This window comes from Bombus huntii, chromosome 14 (genome assembly GCF_024542735.1).
Source record: "Bombus huntii isolate Logan2020A chromosome 14, iyBomHunt1.1, whole genome shotgun sequence".
NCBI lineage: Eukaryota > Metazoa > Arthropoda > Insecta > Hymenoptera > Apidae > Bombus > Bombus huntii.
In genome coordinates this window covers 9457425-9475765 of record NC_066251.1, presented here as the reverse complement: position 1 = coordinate 9475765, position 18341 = coordinate 9457425, and the positions used below count along the sequence as shown (strand labels likewise).

The following is an 18341-nucleotide window of genomic DNA, read 5'->3' as shown; positions in this document are numbered from 1 at the left end:
TGGTGAAATGAATTACGTATTAGAGGAACGAATGGAACGGGTTAAAATTTCTAGAAATATTTGATGAGGAAATTAATTAGGAAGAAATATCTGTATATATCTTAATTTTATATTGATAGTAAGTAAATAATGGCACAACAGTTTTATTTTGAATAAAGAATGCAAAATATTTTCCACCAATTTAATATCGAGCTTTGAAATCAGATTAAGAATCAGAAAAGAAAGCTTTACTTGGCTGGAATGCGTTAATAGTCAACCGTGAAAGCAATCGTATATCTCAGTGATGCGTGAAGTCGCGGGGAAATCGCAATGAATTTTTCCAAGCGTGTATTACGACGTTGCTGTAAGTGCATCGCGGAGATCTTCGAGCTTGATCGCGAAAGCTATAACACGTTTACGTGCGGTGATTACGCGGATACGACGGTTTCGCAAGACCATTTGCCAATGATTGTCTCGGTGAATGCGAAACCGAAATGGCACAACCGGCTACAGAAGCATTCGGTCCCGTTCTGATTTATTGCGGAAAGGAAGCTTTCCTCTCGCGTTACCACGCGCGTGTTGATGCCTTTATGACGATACCGCGATGATACTTGTCATCGAACGGTCGTTACTGCCTGTCATTGTACGGATTCAGATCTATCATTGCGAAGAAGACACTAGGTGGCGAAGAATGACACCGTTTTAATGTTACAACAATTTATTTCGTTCTGAAATCGGAATAATGCCCTGTCAAATATAATTTGAATAGAACTCTGTTACCTTGTTTTTTCTGCAAAAAGATAAGGAGGTTCGCGATGGAAATTGTATTTTGAATTACAAGATTAAAAAATCAAATTTGTAGCGAGTTAATCTTAATTTTGATTTCAATTCTCTCTAATGGCAGAGTTGAAATAAAAATTAGCAGATCTAAATATCTTCTTTTGATTATTTGATATCGTTAAATCTCAAAGAGAACGAATTATTATAAAAGGCCGATTGAAACCAATAATATGATATAAAAATGAATGAGTTTGTATTCGATTCAATTATGCACGATTCATACTGTGCTTTGCATGTAAAATTAATAAATGTGACTCAATGAAATAAAGGAATTCAATTGGAATTTAATTTATCCATTTTGGAGCACCTGAATATTATATCTACCGATACAAATGTCGACAATAAACCCTTTGCAAATCAAACTAACATTTCTCTGAAATTCTATTACTTTATATTTGCTTTCCCTTTTGAGGTGGCATGTGATAGAATATTATTCCGATTCTAAAGTAAAATAAATTTTTTAAATATTCCACCTATGCTAAAGTATGCTGACAAATATGTCCGTAGTTCTCTCTGATTAACGCATTACAGGTCTTACAATTAGGCAAAGACACGTATAATGTTAAAAATTTATTGCCAATTGATGCGAATTCCACGATATGCATATCTCAACATTTATACTAACACCAACGCTAACAAAATCCAATGAATTAATATTTATTATAGTTAAGGAAACGCGTATCTGTGTGGTCCAAGCGAATTAAATAAAATTTAAGGAGGAGAAAAATCGAGCAGCACTTACAATGCTGAGGGCATGCATGATACAAGCTTGTGTGGTATTTTCAACGTGAATCAGCTCGTCACATTCTTCATGGTCCAGTCCATTTACATCAGATCGTATCTTAATCGGTGACAAAGCTGCTTCATTGTCCGTTGACTTGCCGCTGTCAGGGGACGGCAATAATTCGTGTCCATCCAGATCTTCTTCCTCTGCGCGTTCTTCGCAATCCGATGCTTTGGTTTCCTGTTACAACCATTATAAAACGAAACGACTTTTTATATCGTTCTAGATATCTTTTTCAAACATCAAACGAAAGAATACAAAGCGAAAATAGTTGGGATAAAGATACATATATGTACGAAATAATACGCGAACAAAATTACACAAAAGATATTATATTTAAAAATATCCTTAGAATCGGAAATATGCGATCAATTGAGTGCTCTAGCTCAACCTGCTTCACTCCTCTTTCGTGCTGAGATAGTAAAACGACAGGCGATAGCCCTTGTTCGATGCGTATTATACTACTATACTAGTGATAGGATCTACATACCTTTATTCGGTTGGCTGACCAAAGCGCATCTATTCTACTTTGTAAGTTTTTTATTTAATCCTCTCTTATCTGCTATATATTACATTTATTATTATATCGCATGCATCTATTATTAATAGAGTATTGTTTACTACATGTACTAGAAAATTATTATATATGTACATAATTAATTCTTTTAATGGTTATTTTTATTACAAGAATTGGTATATATTAATTCAATATGCTGCGTAAATTCAGAGCGTTCTATTTTAATGTCTTTGACGATGTCACAGAGATTGATCTCGATTGACACTGACTGCATGATTAAACGGAAAAATCATATTACACCACAGGAATGTCGAATAATTAGGGAGCGGGATCACTCTAACAAACGTTTCTAGCACGCAGCGTTAAAGTGCTCCGATTGTTACTATATTAATAATTATTTGCAACTATTCGTACATACTTGCACATCAATTATCTTCAACTATTTTAACAATTCTGGGAAAATCATTTCTGAACAGTTACTCTGAACAGAATAATCATTCGAAAATCCTTCGATCAGTATATATCACACTAAAGAAAAAAAGTGGAAGAAATAAAACAATTTTAAGTAATAACGAGAACAAAAGTTTTCCTATTGCCAAGAAAATAGAAAATCACACGCTCGATACAATTAATAAGAGCGACGATAGCAAGAGTGAAAATAATAAGGAGGCTCTCGAGCGCTGAAATCCGAAACAAAAGTTCCAATTGCCTGATAGCTCGATCCGTATACTTCGTCCGTGCTCTGGAGTTGACATATCGACAGAGAAACATATGATGAAGTAATATTTTTCCAAGTCGTTCGTTGTTCCCTACAGCGACAGGATTTCGTTCTTTTGTTACAGAGTTTCATTCCGTCCGTTCATAGCCTTGTCTTAAGCACTGAGAGCTTGCCTCCTGACGATATTACGATTTGCCGCGTTTCCTTCCTTTTCAGCAGAGAACTTATATTCTTTAAATTGACTGCCACTGTTATTATTGCTTCCTGTTGGACGTATTTGAGTTCTGGTTTTACATAGCTCGCAGGAATTTCACCAGCGATACCGTGTCTTTTTCCTCTTTTTAATACAAATCGGTGCAACGTCTTTGAAACATCAGCAAAAAGATATTGTGGTTAATTTCGACAGGAAATGCTGGCAATTGCAATAGAGATTTTATTTTTATTTCGAAAGTTTCTTTTATCGAATCCGGCAGAAATTTTCAATCGAACAAAATCCATTATTCCTACCATCATTTTTCTTCACGTTCAGTCGATTGAGCAACACTAAATGAATTCCTTTCAAGAAAGCGAGAAACTCCTTTCAATTGTTCCTTCCAATATCGTATTTACAGTGAGACTCTCGGAGCAGATCCATAAATCCTCGCACGATTTTTAACTTTAAGTATTAAAATAGAGAAAAAGCTAGGGATTAATATGGAATTCCCGCAATTTCAGGAATAAAGAATGAAAATTTAGCTGACGGGATGGACGTTCGCGATTATGATGGTAACTAGGTCAGAAATACTTCCAGAATTAAAGCTACGTGAATAGTCGGTGTCGTATTTTCTTTTCAGTTCCTTCTCATCCAAGCCTGCTCATTCTGATAAGATTGCGCAGTCATCGTTCGCTACTTCACATTTCAGGATGCAACAAAAATAACGGAACGGAAAATCCATCAGAACGAAATTACTTTTCCGTTAGGGAATTTAATTTCCACGTTACATATAAAATATCAGTTAATAGTTGTGCAAGTTTTAGTTTTCATTGCTGTTCTTCAAATATCGCTGTCGAATGATGCGTGTTTTTTTTTTATTATTCTCGTTATTGAAAACGAAGAGGAAATTTTTACTAGTGCATTTCGCAATTTCGCAATTGCTTTGCCTTTGGGCATTTTTATTTTGATAATATATAATATGTTCAATATTTATTGTATCGGATGCAAGAAAACTAAATTTATCTCAATTTTCATATACATTGTTATATTTCCAAGTCGTTAAGTTCAACTTTTTTTTTTTGACAGAACGAAATGAAATAGAACGAACACGTTTATTCTGTTCTTGATGAAACAATATCTTTGCAATATGTCGGAAACTCACTTGAAAATCTTGCGGTGACGGCGATGATTCCTTCTGATGTTGGTTTGGACTTTGCGGAGGGCTGGGAGCAGATCTGGGACTCTGGGGTCGAGTTCCTAGCTCGTAAATGTTGATCATGTGAGCTGCCTGAGCGTGAACCATCAATTCCCATGCTGAAGGGAATGATACCTTGCAGAGAACGCAGAGCAGAGCTGTTGTAGAATCTCCTTGGAACATAAACATAAATGCATTGTGTGTGCGTGTGTGTGCGGGTGTTTGGTAATAACTTAAATATATTCTGTTTGCCAAAGCCATGGTAGTTATTAACAATATGTGGTTTTATTATCTGAGTAAATATTAGCTTGAATTCTGATCAATTTCTTTGAAATTTGAACACAACATACAAATTAATTTGGTAATTGTAATTGTAAGAGAATCTGCACTAAAATTACTATAGGATTTTACTGAAAATTTATTGAAAGTTTTTATACGTTTATTTTAACTTTATCCTTATTACTAGACTACAAAGAGCTAATATTTCTGCCCTAATTCTAGCTTCATTTTCCAAAAAAAAAACATGTGATTGACCGCTCCACATATGTCGTATTCGTATAAAGAACACGAATTCGTAATAATACGATGAAATTCCACTTAGAAGGCAACAATTCAGTTCATAATAATATTAAACAAATATTAAGTTTAATATTAAACAACAATACTAAACTCGGTAAATTCTAAATTCAGTGTTTTTCAGTTTACAAACCAATGCAGATAGAACAGTTAAAAACTAGAGCAACGATACGTCAAATGGAGGGAAGCAACTTGCAACAGCGTCCGTAGGCAAATTTTACGAACAGCAACAATACTTCCTAGGCTTTCTCGTTCCAATTCCTCCATCCTAAACAAATCGTGGACCATTGTACCGACGCAGCTGCGTTTTCCTCGGTAAAATGCCAAAGTACAATTCCGCTCGTGAGAAGAAAATCGAAGAGACACGAGGAAAGAGGAACCGCTCTCAGGATCTGGTTCGAATTTCATTTTTACAACCGCGCCATTCGAAGTGCGATAAGGACAACAGAGAGAAAAGAGGTGGCAACGAGACGAGGATAAGTATTTCGAAACCGGCTGCGCCCTCGAATTTCGATGAAAGCTGGATCTTTATTGAAAAATTTCTTAAAGGCGGAAACGTAGCTGTGGAATTCGTACAATCCCGTTTGGTAAAGCGCAACTTGATCTCGCACTAACAGACGCGAACGTTTTCGTTCACCCACTACAGAGTACAGAGGAAGCGGAAGGTTCGCCGGGCAAACTTTTCTTTCGAGTAGGTACGTACTTGGGGCTGTTCCATTGAAGGTGTGACATTTACATGTGAACCGTAGTTTGCAGTAATTCCGCTTGTGCTCGAGCAACTCGCCTAGGTCTGTAAACATCTCTCTACAGTTGCCACAGATCAGGATATCCGGGTTGCCTGTAACATAGAAATCACATACTGATTTCAGTTGATTTCATTTTAGTTTAATCGCACTTTAATTCGTCCCCTTCCTTTTTTTTGTATATCGATTCCGCGAGAATGGTATATTCAGACGAACCTTGTTTCTGGAATAATTGTTCGCAATCACTTTGAAGTTGGATTAATTTAACTTTTTGAAAGGAAATATGAAAATATATCTTCTCTGTTCGTTTCATTAAGAAAGATAATGGAATGCAATTCCTTTCTTCCTTTGCTGTTTGGCGTAAAAGTAAAACTCGCTAAGCACGTTTGAAACTTGAATTAGATTTGGAATATAATTTTCCTGAAGAAGCCCTATTACCCGGAATAACGGAATGAATAATGGAATGGTAACATTTTTCAAATATCACATCATACATAGCTTAACGACCGAGAGTTAGAAGCGTCAAAATCAGAAGTGGTATACTTTTAATTTATAAGATAGTTGCTGTACTAAATTTTTATATGAGTTACTGTAAACTGCGCTTAAGCGCGGAAATAGTATCAATATTTTATGTTGAAATAAGAACTATTTATTAAAGAGCATTAAATATCACGAATAACCAGGTACTATATAAAATTCACAGAACAAACCTGATTAAAATCCTAGCCGTTTAACATTTATTAAAATAACTTTCATCGGAAGGAAGAGCACGCGAATATAATGAAATTTTCATCCCTATGGGATAAATAACTTGCGGAACATTAGCTGTGTGTATATAATTATTCAACTACGAAAACTTCCTCTCTTCATGCTTACGACCGATAATTCAAAATTTTTTAAATAAAAACGTAAATGGAAGCTCATTTTCCAACATCACTATCTCGCTTCATGACGAATAATAACGTTCCCCACCGCACTCTACCATTTTTCTCCGTTCACTATATTTAACCGATCATCTTCACGCAAGCTTGCTCGTAATTTCCGCGTAATTAAAGGATGTACTGCGCAGAGACAAGTGTCGACGACACGCTTCCCTCACGCTAAGCTGTTGTCTAATACGGGAAACGCACGATCAACTTACGAACGAATTAACAAACTGTACTTTCGCGTGGTTTCGAACGACTACTCCTCGAACCATAACATGCTCGAGATGCTCCAACTCCAACCTGTTTCTAGCCAAAACATTCCTTGTTTTTCCTTTCTTTTTCTCCGTTTCCAACTTTGATTACTGTTTCGTCTATATGTCGGAATGTAGGACGGTGATACTTACTGTAGACTTTCAATTGGTTCAAATCCGGAACGGTGGCCGTGTTCGCAGCTGGTTGCTGTTTCTGTTGTTTGGGATGTTGCGATCGAGCCGGTGGCATCAGACGTGGTCTTTTCAATGGTGGTGCCAAACGGGGTGGAAAAGCAGTCGACGCATAGTAACTGAAAATAAACTTGGATGTTGAGTGTCACAAGACATCCCGCTGCTAGGAACGATGAATAATTGTTTCGAAGGCAACGTCATTGCGTGAATATTTAACGGCGGCCCCGGTGGTGTCGGCAGACGACTCGTTTTGCGGCGGTTTTGGACGAGTTGGTTTATAGAATAACATTTGTAGTACACGTATTTTAGTAAATGGTAAGGCCGGCGTAGTTTCTCAATCATGTTATAAAAAACGATACGTTTAAACGATGTTCTTATAAATAAAATCTTTGGTATCTTATATGATTGATGAAAAGAGAATTCGGGTGAAACGAACAGAAATCGACGATTTCACCGAGGTATTAGGGAATAAAAATCGAAGAAGGGAGGAAAAGTCGAAGATTTAGAAACTTTTGCTGGTGATTTGGGGCGCGAAAATATTGTAAAAGGGATAGAGAAAATAGAAACTCGGAAGATTTCAGAGATGATATATTAAGTAGTACAAAGGACACGAAGAGAGCCATACCTTGAAATGTACACTTAATATATTTCAAATATAGTGATATTTATATACAAATTTTAAATAAAAGACAAGTTAGAAATGAGTTTCATTTGTCTAAAAATAATTTTGTCCCTGCTGCAATATCACGAGCCAAGGTCAGAAATATTCAATTACAACGGTTTATAGCTCATCTAAATCGTGCGTCCTTTCATTTTTACGAGGAGCACCGTGCACGAAAGGTTTGAGAACGGGTTTCCAGAAGAACGTACAAATTGTACATTTAATCAACTCATTTAGACGCAACAGCACGGCGGAACGTGTTTGCACGCGAGTTGCCTGGGTTTCCCTCTCTTGGACACCGGTGTCGTTTCGATTAAAAGGCTCGAGCGAACGGCTCGCGTCGAATTTCTAATAAAACGCCGAGCGAACTTGTCTTCGAGACGCTAATTTGCCGAAATTCCATCTACTTCCAGGTTGCTCACAACTGTTGACTATATACACTCCGATAAACACATACACAACTACCGATACCTTCGATAACGATTCAAAACGCGTCCGTCTGCACGTCCACCTAACTGAATTTAATCGGATGTGTTTAGACTTTTGATAAAATCGATGCGACATTGTCGCCGTGCGACAAGCCACTTCAGAAACGGAGAACAGTGCTTGTACGGAGAGTTTTCGCCGCTTTGAGCCAAGTGGAAAGAGGTAGGGAGAGAGGGAAGGAGGGAAAGAAAAAGGGAGGGAGAAAGGGAGAAAGAGAAAAAGAAAGAAAGGAAGGAAGAAAGTCAGGGTGGAAACAAGAGGAGCAGAAAAGAGGAATCGCAACCCCTCGCCGTCGTATTTATCCGGCTATGTATTTCCTCTGTCTGTCCTTGCTGCTTTCGCCTCGCGAAACCTTCGTTGAAATAAAACTTCCTCTTCTTTTCTCCCTCCTTCTTTAGTCTTTTTCAACCTTGTCTAGTCTCTTCTCTCCTTCTGTTTCTTTCCTATCTTTTTTTTCTAGTTTCACCTTCCTTTTTCTCGTTCCCTTAGTTCGTTTTCCTTTTTTTTTTGTTTCTTGAGAAACGGTTGCAGGGCTCCTTCTTTCCTGCTTAACGCGTCTTCGTCCCATCTGCTTGTTTACGTCTCGCCATTTTATTCCGTTTTGTCGTCGTACCAGAACGGAATTCGTTTTTGAAGACTAGAGAATCTTTTGATAACGTTTAGTTAGAACAATAAGATAATTTAATTGGCGAGAATTGTTTTTCATTGTCACGCACTTCGGAAGTATCTTCTTCCCGTTATCTTGGTTTGAAATGCTGATTAAAAAACTTTCCGCTTAACTAATGACGTTATTATTAACTCCGGCATTCTTTTGTTTGCTACCCGCTTTTGTCGTTGTTCTTTGTTTGCCGCGAAGTTGCCAGCGTATAGTTTTCATTCCTTTCCTTTCCACAGCCTTTTGCTCTTTTCATTTATTTAACTTCATGTACAAGAGTTTGCAGATTTCCACGATTCCCTTTTCCCGTTCCTTTGTGCCGCTATAAATTTCTATTTCATCGGTCCGTGTACAACTGCCTAAAGCGTGGCCTACTGTTTCGTATAAAATATCACGTATTGAATTTATTTTCCACTCTTTTAATTTATAAAACAATATCGAGCTAGGAAACTGTAAAATACTTTTACGATAAATATTACATCAAATACCGTTCTTTCAATATTTATATCGTGCAATGAATAACAATTTCCATGCGACATTCCAAAAAGCCATACGTAATCATGAAACTAACAGTAATTTCCGTGCAACCAGTGACGATAGAAGATTGCGAAACCTGACAGACAGTTCCTTAAATGTCGTACCGAGACCGACCATCCGTTTACTCGATCCCCCTTATTACTCAAACTGTCCGCCATATTAAATCATCCCCCTGATTTCTCTGTTCCCATTTTCATACGTTTTACCGGTCATTATTTTTCGTTCTCCTCGCGTCATTTTCTTCCCTGACATACGTTCCTTTCTCCGTTAAAATCTTCTGTAGATCCGTGCCCAGTTTCCTTTTTCCTCCTCCATCGTGTTCCATCCCCCTTGGCAATAGCGTGACACAAGAGACATCCACGAATTCGTGCCTTCGTGGCGTTGTTAAAAGTTCTCCACGCCGACAGAGTTTCACTCTGTTTCACTTTGAAACTTTCGGATAATAAGCGCGAAACTGGCGCGAAAGAGAGGCGTAGAGAGAGAGAGAGAGGGAGAGAAGGAGGGAGAGAATGAGAGAGATAGACGAGGAGGACGTAGAGGAGTGAACGGCGGAGCGGAAGGGCTACGTTAAGGGCGGGCGTGCAACAGGGAGGCAGTATCATCTACACCGGCACTTCCTGTCGTCTCGACTATTTTAATTTTTTTTCAAGCCACCGTCCAATTATTGGCGACCGCAAAAGTCGTCCTTTGTCGAGTCGCGACCGCCTTTTGAAGTGGCCCCTTATTTCTTCCTTTCTCCTTCCTAATGTCTGCGACGACTGATAAGGAGAGGCGGAGGCGGAAGAGGATGGAACAACAGGCCGCTACTGTTTCGTTGCGCGTCGCATCCCTGCGGAGAGGAGTAACGATCGTCCCTTAGTTTCGGAAGTTCGATGATTACGCGCCGTCTTCTCTAAATCCTTCGGCTGGTAGCGCGGTAATATAACCGGTAATAAACACATCCGTGACGGAACTTTACTCGGTACTTCCTCCACGAGGTTGTCCACGAGTACTTTTAACTAACGAATCGAATTTTCGGCGTCGACGCAAGCCGTGATATGCCTCGATAAGAGAGACGAGAACGATGTCTACTTTTCAACGAAACGTTAGATACAAGCCGCAATCTGTTAAAATTTAGATAAGGTTATTACGGCTAAGTAATTCGATTAAGTACATCTTTCACGATCTTGACGCACGTTCCAAGATATAAGAATTTCAAAAGAATCTTTCTCGATTACATTTACCAGAGTTCATCATTTTACCGCGGAGGATGAGGTAAAAATCAACCGGAAAGTTGCACGTTATATTTTCGATTTAATTTCCAACAAGTCGTGTACCTTTCGGAATCGCGTTTAATTTAACAGAGAACGAACGATTCAATTTAAATCTTACCCGGGCATCGTCCTTTTACTGGGATCAGGAATCTTTTCCCATGGCGGATGAGGAAAAAAAACCGAAGCTTCGAGATAAACCTCTATTCGTTTAAATATAAGCCCAGCGCGAGACAGCCGTGGGACAAGGGGCGATGGAATAAATCGACAGATTTTCATCAAGAAGTAACCCTTAGACAGCAAGCTCCTCGTGCGGCCAAGGAGATTCGACCAACGAGGTCTGTGATTGGCATCCCTGACAATTATTTGTTTTCCACAAATCACCGGGGAACGTCGTTTTCCCTTCTCCGGGGCTTTTCACTCTTTTTGTTACTCTCGTTTCCTGCACTTTGAGGTGCGCATTTAGTTTCTTTGTGACATTTCCGCGACGTTGTGAAATAGAATTGCAGAAGCTTTCTAAAAATGTAGGATACGGTATCATCGTTTGAAATAAGACAAGAAGTTAACGAGCTAGATAAGATAAAAAGTTAATTTGAATCGAGTCCACTCGACTTAACTTGTACATCATATCCAAGATAAACTTGTGAATAATAGACAAGCTTTGAAGCTTTTGAAATAGCGTAAAAAACAGGTCGTTGTATAGAAATAAGGCTTCGTTTTATAAAAAAGATCTTACTAAACAGTTAAATTATCAAAATTTTTTTCACATAGCGATATCGTTATCGACGAGTTTACTAATGTGGACGTATACTAATTGATTGATGCACTAATCGATAGTACGAGGAAGGAATTCACATTAAAAAAAGATAAATGGAGGGTAAATCCGTGGGTAGCAGTGGCGATTATTTCCTCTCGACGAATCACACGAAACATTACGAAGCCGTGTAAGCAAGGGGTTTCCGTCCCTCCTATTTTTTCCCTAGCCATATACTTTCAGGATCAGCAGGAACCTGGCTGCGACGTTTCGAGTTATATCGCCGCCAACAATGAGTCATTGTCAGAATTTCTGAAATAGAACGCAAGCCACCCCTGTCAACTTTATTTCGAGCAATTTGAGCAAGTTCCGCCGCCAGCTAGCAAAGATTAAAAAGGTTTGTTAAAAGGTGCCTTAATGGACGCTTTATGACCATTTAAGACTGGAATATATCGAACGTGGTAAAAGGACTCGTAGTTGAATGTAAATTCTTTTAAAAAACTTTCCTATTATATTCCGATGAAATTGAAAAAGAGAAAAGATCATTCATTGTTTCACGTCGATTCTTTTTTAACATAATTACTTTCACATAGAAAGATTAAACGATTTATAAACTAAGCTATTTAATTATACTTTATATGAGATATGATGGAAATTTAATTATCTCCACGTTTAAATTTATCTTTACGCTTATCCTTAAACAAAATTAAATTAAATTCTAGGACAAATATAACGTGAGTTACAAGAGCGTAAGTTATTTTATAAAATATTCGTAATTTCGTATTTTTAACAGGTTTTTTCAATTTCATATCAATTTTCAGGTATCCTTTATCGTAATATTATAAGCCTATTAGTGTTCCACCCGCGACGCTTAACCTGCACGTGTGACAGCTTGCTCGGCTGAATGAATTTTAATGAAATCCGGTATTAGAGGGTTTGGGTTAGTATTTATCCGACAAATTCAAGTTCCGTTCACGTTGTTCAATCTCTACACATACGTGTCCAGGCTCGGGTTGAACAAAGAATCGATTCCAGTCCATACTCACTTACATTTTACTCAAATTACCAAATAAAATGTTTTACAAATAGAAAGTAGAATTTTAAAAATTATATGGAGTCCTAGGACCTTTTACTTTTCTTTCTCCGCTTTGTGATTATAAAGAAATTGGAATTTTTGCTTCTAAAAACAATATTTAAAACATTTTGTCGCAAAGGATTTTACGTCGTTAAGATAATATTAAAACACTTCTTTCTGACATCTAAAAATATAATAACTATGTATCATCAATGAAAAATATCTTTTCAGATAGCGAAAGTAAAAAATTTCGTCGAAGATTCATATGTATAATAATTTTATTTAAATTGAAAGTTTCGAGGCACACGTTTAAGTTTAATTTAATAGATTAAATGTTCATTAAAAACGAATTCGTTAATACAAATCTAAAGTCGATGAACTAAAACATACGAAAATTTCATTATTTATAATCCTCTTTTCGTGCAACTGCGTCAACTAGATCGCTTTATCGTTGTCCCAGGGACACAATCTTTTTGTTTTATTTTGCTTTCTTCCCGTACCATGACAGTAGAGAAACTGCTACAATGTGTATGCGACAAAACCTGCCGTCTATATATTTTACTATCACAAATATTACCACTTGGACGGTTCGTGGTCCAGAACGCACCCCCATGCCTATAAATAATATTTCTGTCGGAGCTTTCACCGGCGTTTTCCCGCAATTATTGCGTTTCTCATAACCGATGTCATAATTCTATCCGGTAACAGGGCCATTCGTAACTTCTGTCAGTCCAGTTCATTTTAATGTTTCCTTTTTTCACTTGTATACCCTATTTTTTGCTTTTTCCAGTCTTATGAATCTCTGTTAAAAATAAAACAAAAATAAGAAAGGAATTAAAAGGACAGAACCTTGATCTTATATCTCAAACGTTGGCTGAAAAGTAATGCGTATGATTCAAAATTATACTTCCTTGAATTTCTTATGTTCATTACGTCGAAACACCTATTTATATTCATGGTCCTTTGTTTTCCTCTCCACTGTAAAAGATGGTCATAATTTTTACTTCACGAGAGTTTAAGGTGCACTGCAAGGGGCGTATTAGTTACGTGTATTAAAGCTGCTCTTTTAGCACCATTTTTTTTAATGCTACAACCTTTCAGAAGCAACAGAATTTGCATAACAAAGATGAACAAGTTGCTCGGAGTTACGGAAATTTCATTGTTCTGTTTGTCTGCAAGTAAATCGTATATTATCATCAAAAAGGACATTCGCTATAACTACGGCACGATAACAAAGACTATTTGAAGAGAATGTTTGTACTTACGAGTACACTTTTACATATATATACCTAATATAAATAGAATGTTATTTTGTCGCAATAATACATGATCCATTTAAAAAGATCTCTGTCTGATCGGGTTAAGAAGATAGAAGTACGATGACGTTATACCATTGATCCTTATTCCAATCGTAACCTACATACGTCAGTTCTAAATATCGAATGAGAAACCTTTGGTTAGTGAGAAGGATTATCTTTCGAAGTCCTCATAAAGATTTGATTTCGCTACCTGACATTCACGTGACAGTGGATCTAATAAAATTACTCAATCGATATCAGTAAACCTATAGCATGTTTCCTGTTTATACATTCTAATATGTAGAAATAAACATTCGAATAAATCATGCACGATAAAAGGAAAAAATTTCTTTTTCTCTTCATGTGTCATTTTATAAAAAAACATTCTTATCACGGCGGCAGTTTATCTTGCATAATGTTCAAATTATCACACTTTCATGAGTATTTATTGTAACGTTAGTGGTACATTAAATATGCATTTGCGCATATATATGCTAATTAGTAAAAAAAGAATAGAATAGAATTTTCGGGAATTTGCTAAGATTCCACGTGCTGGGCAAAGAATCAGAGGAAATTGCCGCGAGCATTATGTATGCTCTCTTTTCCCATCTCATTTCCTTTCACGAGGAAACTTTTCACCAGCGTATGATAGTTTTGGGCCTGCCTCGGATTTCTACGAGCAATTAAAGAGTGCTCAGGAAGTTTCACCGCGAAACGATGGAAGGAATTATCGTGGAATCTCGCAGCTACTCTTTCCCTCCTTTTTATATCTCGTTTTCAGAATCGAGATTTCTTATTTGATTACTTGAGTAGGATTGCTAGCAAATCCTTGGATTATCTGTCCACGTGTGCGGGCCGATCTTGCAGAATTTTTGTTAGAATTTTAGAAAAACTACAAAAGAAGCGAAAAGGAGAAGGATAAAGAATCAAACAATTAATAAAGTTATGTGTTAAATGTTATTAGAACGTAATATGTACTATGTTTGAATACCAACTTCACACGGAATTGAAATTTATTTCTTCAAGAGCGGAGATTTTCTTTGTTCGACGTCAACGAAAATCAAATTACGTGTCGCCTGCGAAAGGATTTTTATCCCTTAGCCTTCTTCTAGATCAAAGGATAAGTTACGAGTATCGTATAAATTGTAAATTCCATTCACCATTTCATCATATTATTGTGTTTTACTCAGGAAATTTTCGTCTCTTCTGGTATATATCATTCGGATAATATTGTTAAAATTACGCTTTCAAATAAACTAAACAAAATATATATTTTCTTTACACCAATGAAAGCAAAGATGATCCATTAGAAAGCTAGAAAGGATTTCTATCTCTTTGATTATTCTTAATCCTAATAAAATAATTCATAACTATTCTAGACATATACCTAATGAATGTTTTATACACACTAAATATATTATGACATTTCTGACGAGCCTCCTTCCTCTCACATCTCACTCGTATCTAAAAATACGCTATTATTTCTGAAACTGCAATGGGTAACTGCAGAAAGGTCAATCATTGACATTTTTCCTTTTATTTAAGCACACGCTATAAACGATACTGTATTACCAAACCGATCTTAAGTATTCACATATATTTACATAATATTGCATGATTGTAATTCAACTGTAGTTTATTCATCCTTAAATATTACTTTCTACAAATCGTCGTCCTAGTTCTTAACTGTTCCAACTCCATTTTTCAAAAAAATTTAATTAACCAATTTACATATGTTTCATTGTTATGAAAAATACAAATTCATGTTTCTACTTAGAAAGTAACAAATATTCATTTCTTTAAGTCCTAACTACACACAACAACATTAAACTTCATGAACTTTAAACTCAGTTTTCTGAGTTTACAAATTAGTGGAGATAGAACATTTAGGAACTAGAGCGACGAAATATCTAATAAAATAAAACTTGCATCAAACGCAAAAATTAGTAACATATTTGCAATTCTACGGAATTATATAGTTCACAGAATTGTTAATTAACAAAAATTGCACAACTGTACGATAATTAGTATCGTGAATGCGCATCCTGTCAAAGGGTTGAAATTCCACGTCTAAAGGCTCGGCGCGACAAAGAAACCGAGTTGTCGTCGAAGAACGACGAGCTTTTTGTTAGGCGGCTTGTATGTATGTACGCTGGTCGCTACAAATTAGACGATAGGCGTGCAACGTAACACCAAGTAGTTTGAAACTGGCTGTTAAACCAATGCAAATTACTGCAAGACAATCCCCGGTGTTGCGGGTGGAGGCGAAAGAGGCGTGGACCAGGCGAGAGTTCGTCCTTTCTAATTACGTATCGCAACCCCCGAGAAAGAGGATGGAAAAGCTTAACCAACTTTTCACGAATTAGTACTGCCCTGACTGTGCCCTGCGAATTTCACGTTTCGTAACGGTGTTAATCTCTAACCAATTTCGTAATTTTCGCCTGTGTCCTTTCAATGAATGCTTCTAGATTTGCGGTTCTGTTGGCAAAAATTCATCGCCTCTTTAATCTTTTAAAGTACAAACCGCTCTGAAAATATTTTATTCGACAGATTTTGTGGAAAAGTGGTACAGGTTCATTTTCGTGGTACAGGCAACCACAGTTCTCTTAAGTCAAAGATTTTTGTCAGTTGTATCAATATTTTTTTAAACGTCTCATTTTGTTAAAGGATGGTTAATGTTGAAATAAAGGATAGCTTGGTTAAAAAGGACGTAAGATGAGATATTAATTTACGGGAAAATCGTAAGGATCATCGATAACGTTAAACGTGGTAATTAAATATGACGGGGAATTTTGTTAACAACGTTTCATGTATGACCTGCAATTTTACTACAAATTGGATATAATGTAGGTGTAATACCCTGGTGTATACGCAAGAAAGGATATCGAGTTAATCAGGAATATTCATTCCTCCGGGTATCGTTTCACAGCTACGATTAACCTCTATTTCGTACTCGTGCAACACAGAGATTTATATCACAAGCTTATTGTCCGCAATTTCGCTCTTTACCGTGTACGATATCGTCAGTAATTTAATTATATAATTCATAATTATTGTCATAATGGACTTAAAAATCTCCACTAATAAAAACGAATCGATACGACGAGAATAAAATCGAGTTGATTATCCACGATGTAAAGATAATGGAAATAGATATAGAAACCCATATGATGGTCATAAGAAATTTATGGGCAGATTAAAACACAATTTTCACAATTTCTTTAAATGCCACGTTCGCACCTATGTATACTAATTTACATATACGTCCTCTGGAATGAGAAAGAAAACTAATTTTACCGGAACGCTAGGATCTGAATACTACTAGAATTTTAAGGAATTTTATTAGACGTATGCAAACTTAATTTCTGCAAATACGTTTCAACTATTTTCTAGTTAAACTTAACAGCTATTTTTGTTCCGCTACATAATAGAAAATCGTTATGTTATATAATTTACGAATGAACATGGATTTGTTAATAGAACCGTAATAAAATGAATGAAATAAAATCATACGTCGCATTATTCTTATTAAATACCTATCCATAAAGAGACATCAAAGTTACGCATATATGATATGTTTTTAGCGAGATATGAGTATCTCGAATGATACTAGTTCTTCGAGATGGGACCCTCTTAAAAGTGGAAAAGGAGGAGATAAATCAGAGTACGAAACATGAAACGACATCAGAGCAAGTGTGCATCTAAGATCTCTATCGCGTATTAACGACGTTCAATTAAGTAAATGGCCCTCTTGTGAATTTTCTCTACCTCGAACCCGGAAGATTAATTACAAATTGAATTGGCTATAGGTATAACGGTGTAACGACTGGCTGCGTTAGGGTATGCACACATACGCCGAAGGGTGTCAGGTTAATTAGGGACATTCGTCCCTCAAGACATCGCTTTGTGACTAGAAGGCTTAACTGGACACGATGCATCGTGACACCTAACAGCACCCTGGCCTATAAGCTTGATCCCCATCGACATACATTAAGTGCACGGATTTCAGATGTCTATCTGACCTGTGTCAAATTAAGTGTTACCTGCCAGAAACGTCAAATTTAATCGATGCGAGAACGACACTGGTTTCCTGTATCAACCGTGACACGAAGGCAGCTATTAAAACATAATGCGGAATTCCGTCTTCTTATCCAATTATTCTATTATTTTTTTATTCCGTTCTAATTATTGCGTTCGATAGATCAAGGAAATGGTAAATGATATTTTTATAAATTTTATTTTATTTCTTTCAATTGCGATTTTTTCCTGTTAGTAAAAATTTCTATTTTTGGGTAATTGTAAGACAGAGGTATTCCATGGGAAAATTATTTTCTTTTCATCTGGAGTTAATGATCAGTAAGTTCACTTTGGCGTGAATTCAATCTGTTCAAAGGATTATAACAACCTCTTTTAAGATAAAGAATTCGACACAAAGCAATACAGAGGAGGCAAAGAATTTCGCAACCATAAACATTGCTTTATCTTCGCCTGCAATGGAATAACCAGAAAAATTCGACTAAAAGAAGGGCAAGGCGAAACGCACGGCGATAATTTCCCATTCGAATATTCAGCGCCATTCTCAGCACATAATTTCTCGATATAATAGTTTTCCGTAAAACGGCTTGAATCGCAAAGCAGAAACGTAGGCTCTTAATTCCATTATAAAACTACTACAGACCGGCGATATTTTAAAATGAGATCCAACATATCT

General features: G+C 36.7%; 1 protein-coding gene across 5 annotated transcripts in view; it reads right to left on the bottom strand.

Annotated features, from left to right (window-relative positions):
- LOC126873204 (uncharacterized) overlaps positions 1 to 18341 on the bottom strand; it is a 246174-nt gene that overhangs the window by 2178 nt on the left and 225655 nt on the right. For all 5 annotated transcript variants that reach the window (XM_050633839.1, XM_050633838.1, XM_050633837.1 and 2 more), the window contains 4 exons: positions 6876 to 7033; positions 5506 to 5640; positions 4194 to 4399; positions 1562 to 1783 (listed from right to left, as the gene is read on the bottom strand). In XM_050633839.1, the coding sequence (XP_050489796.1) occupies positions 1562 to 1783; positions 4194 to 4399; positions 5506 to 5640; positions 6876 to 7033 (721 nt within the window). The remainder of the gene's footprint in view (positions 1 to 1561; positions 1784 to 4193; positions 4400 to 5505; positions 5641 to 6875; positions 7034 to 18341) is intronic.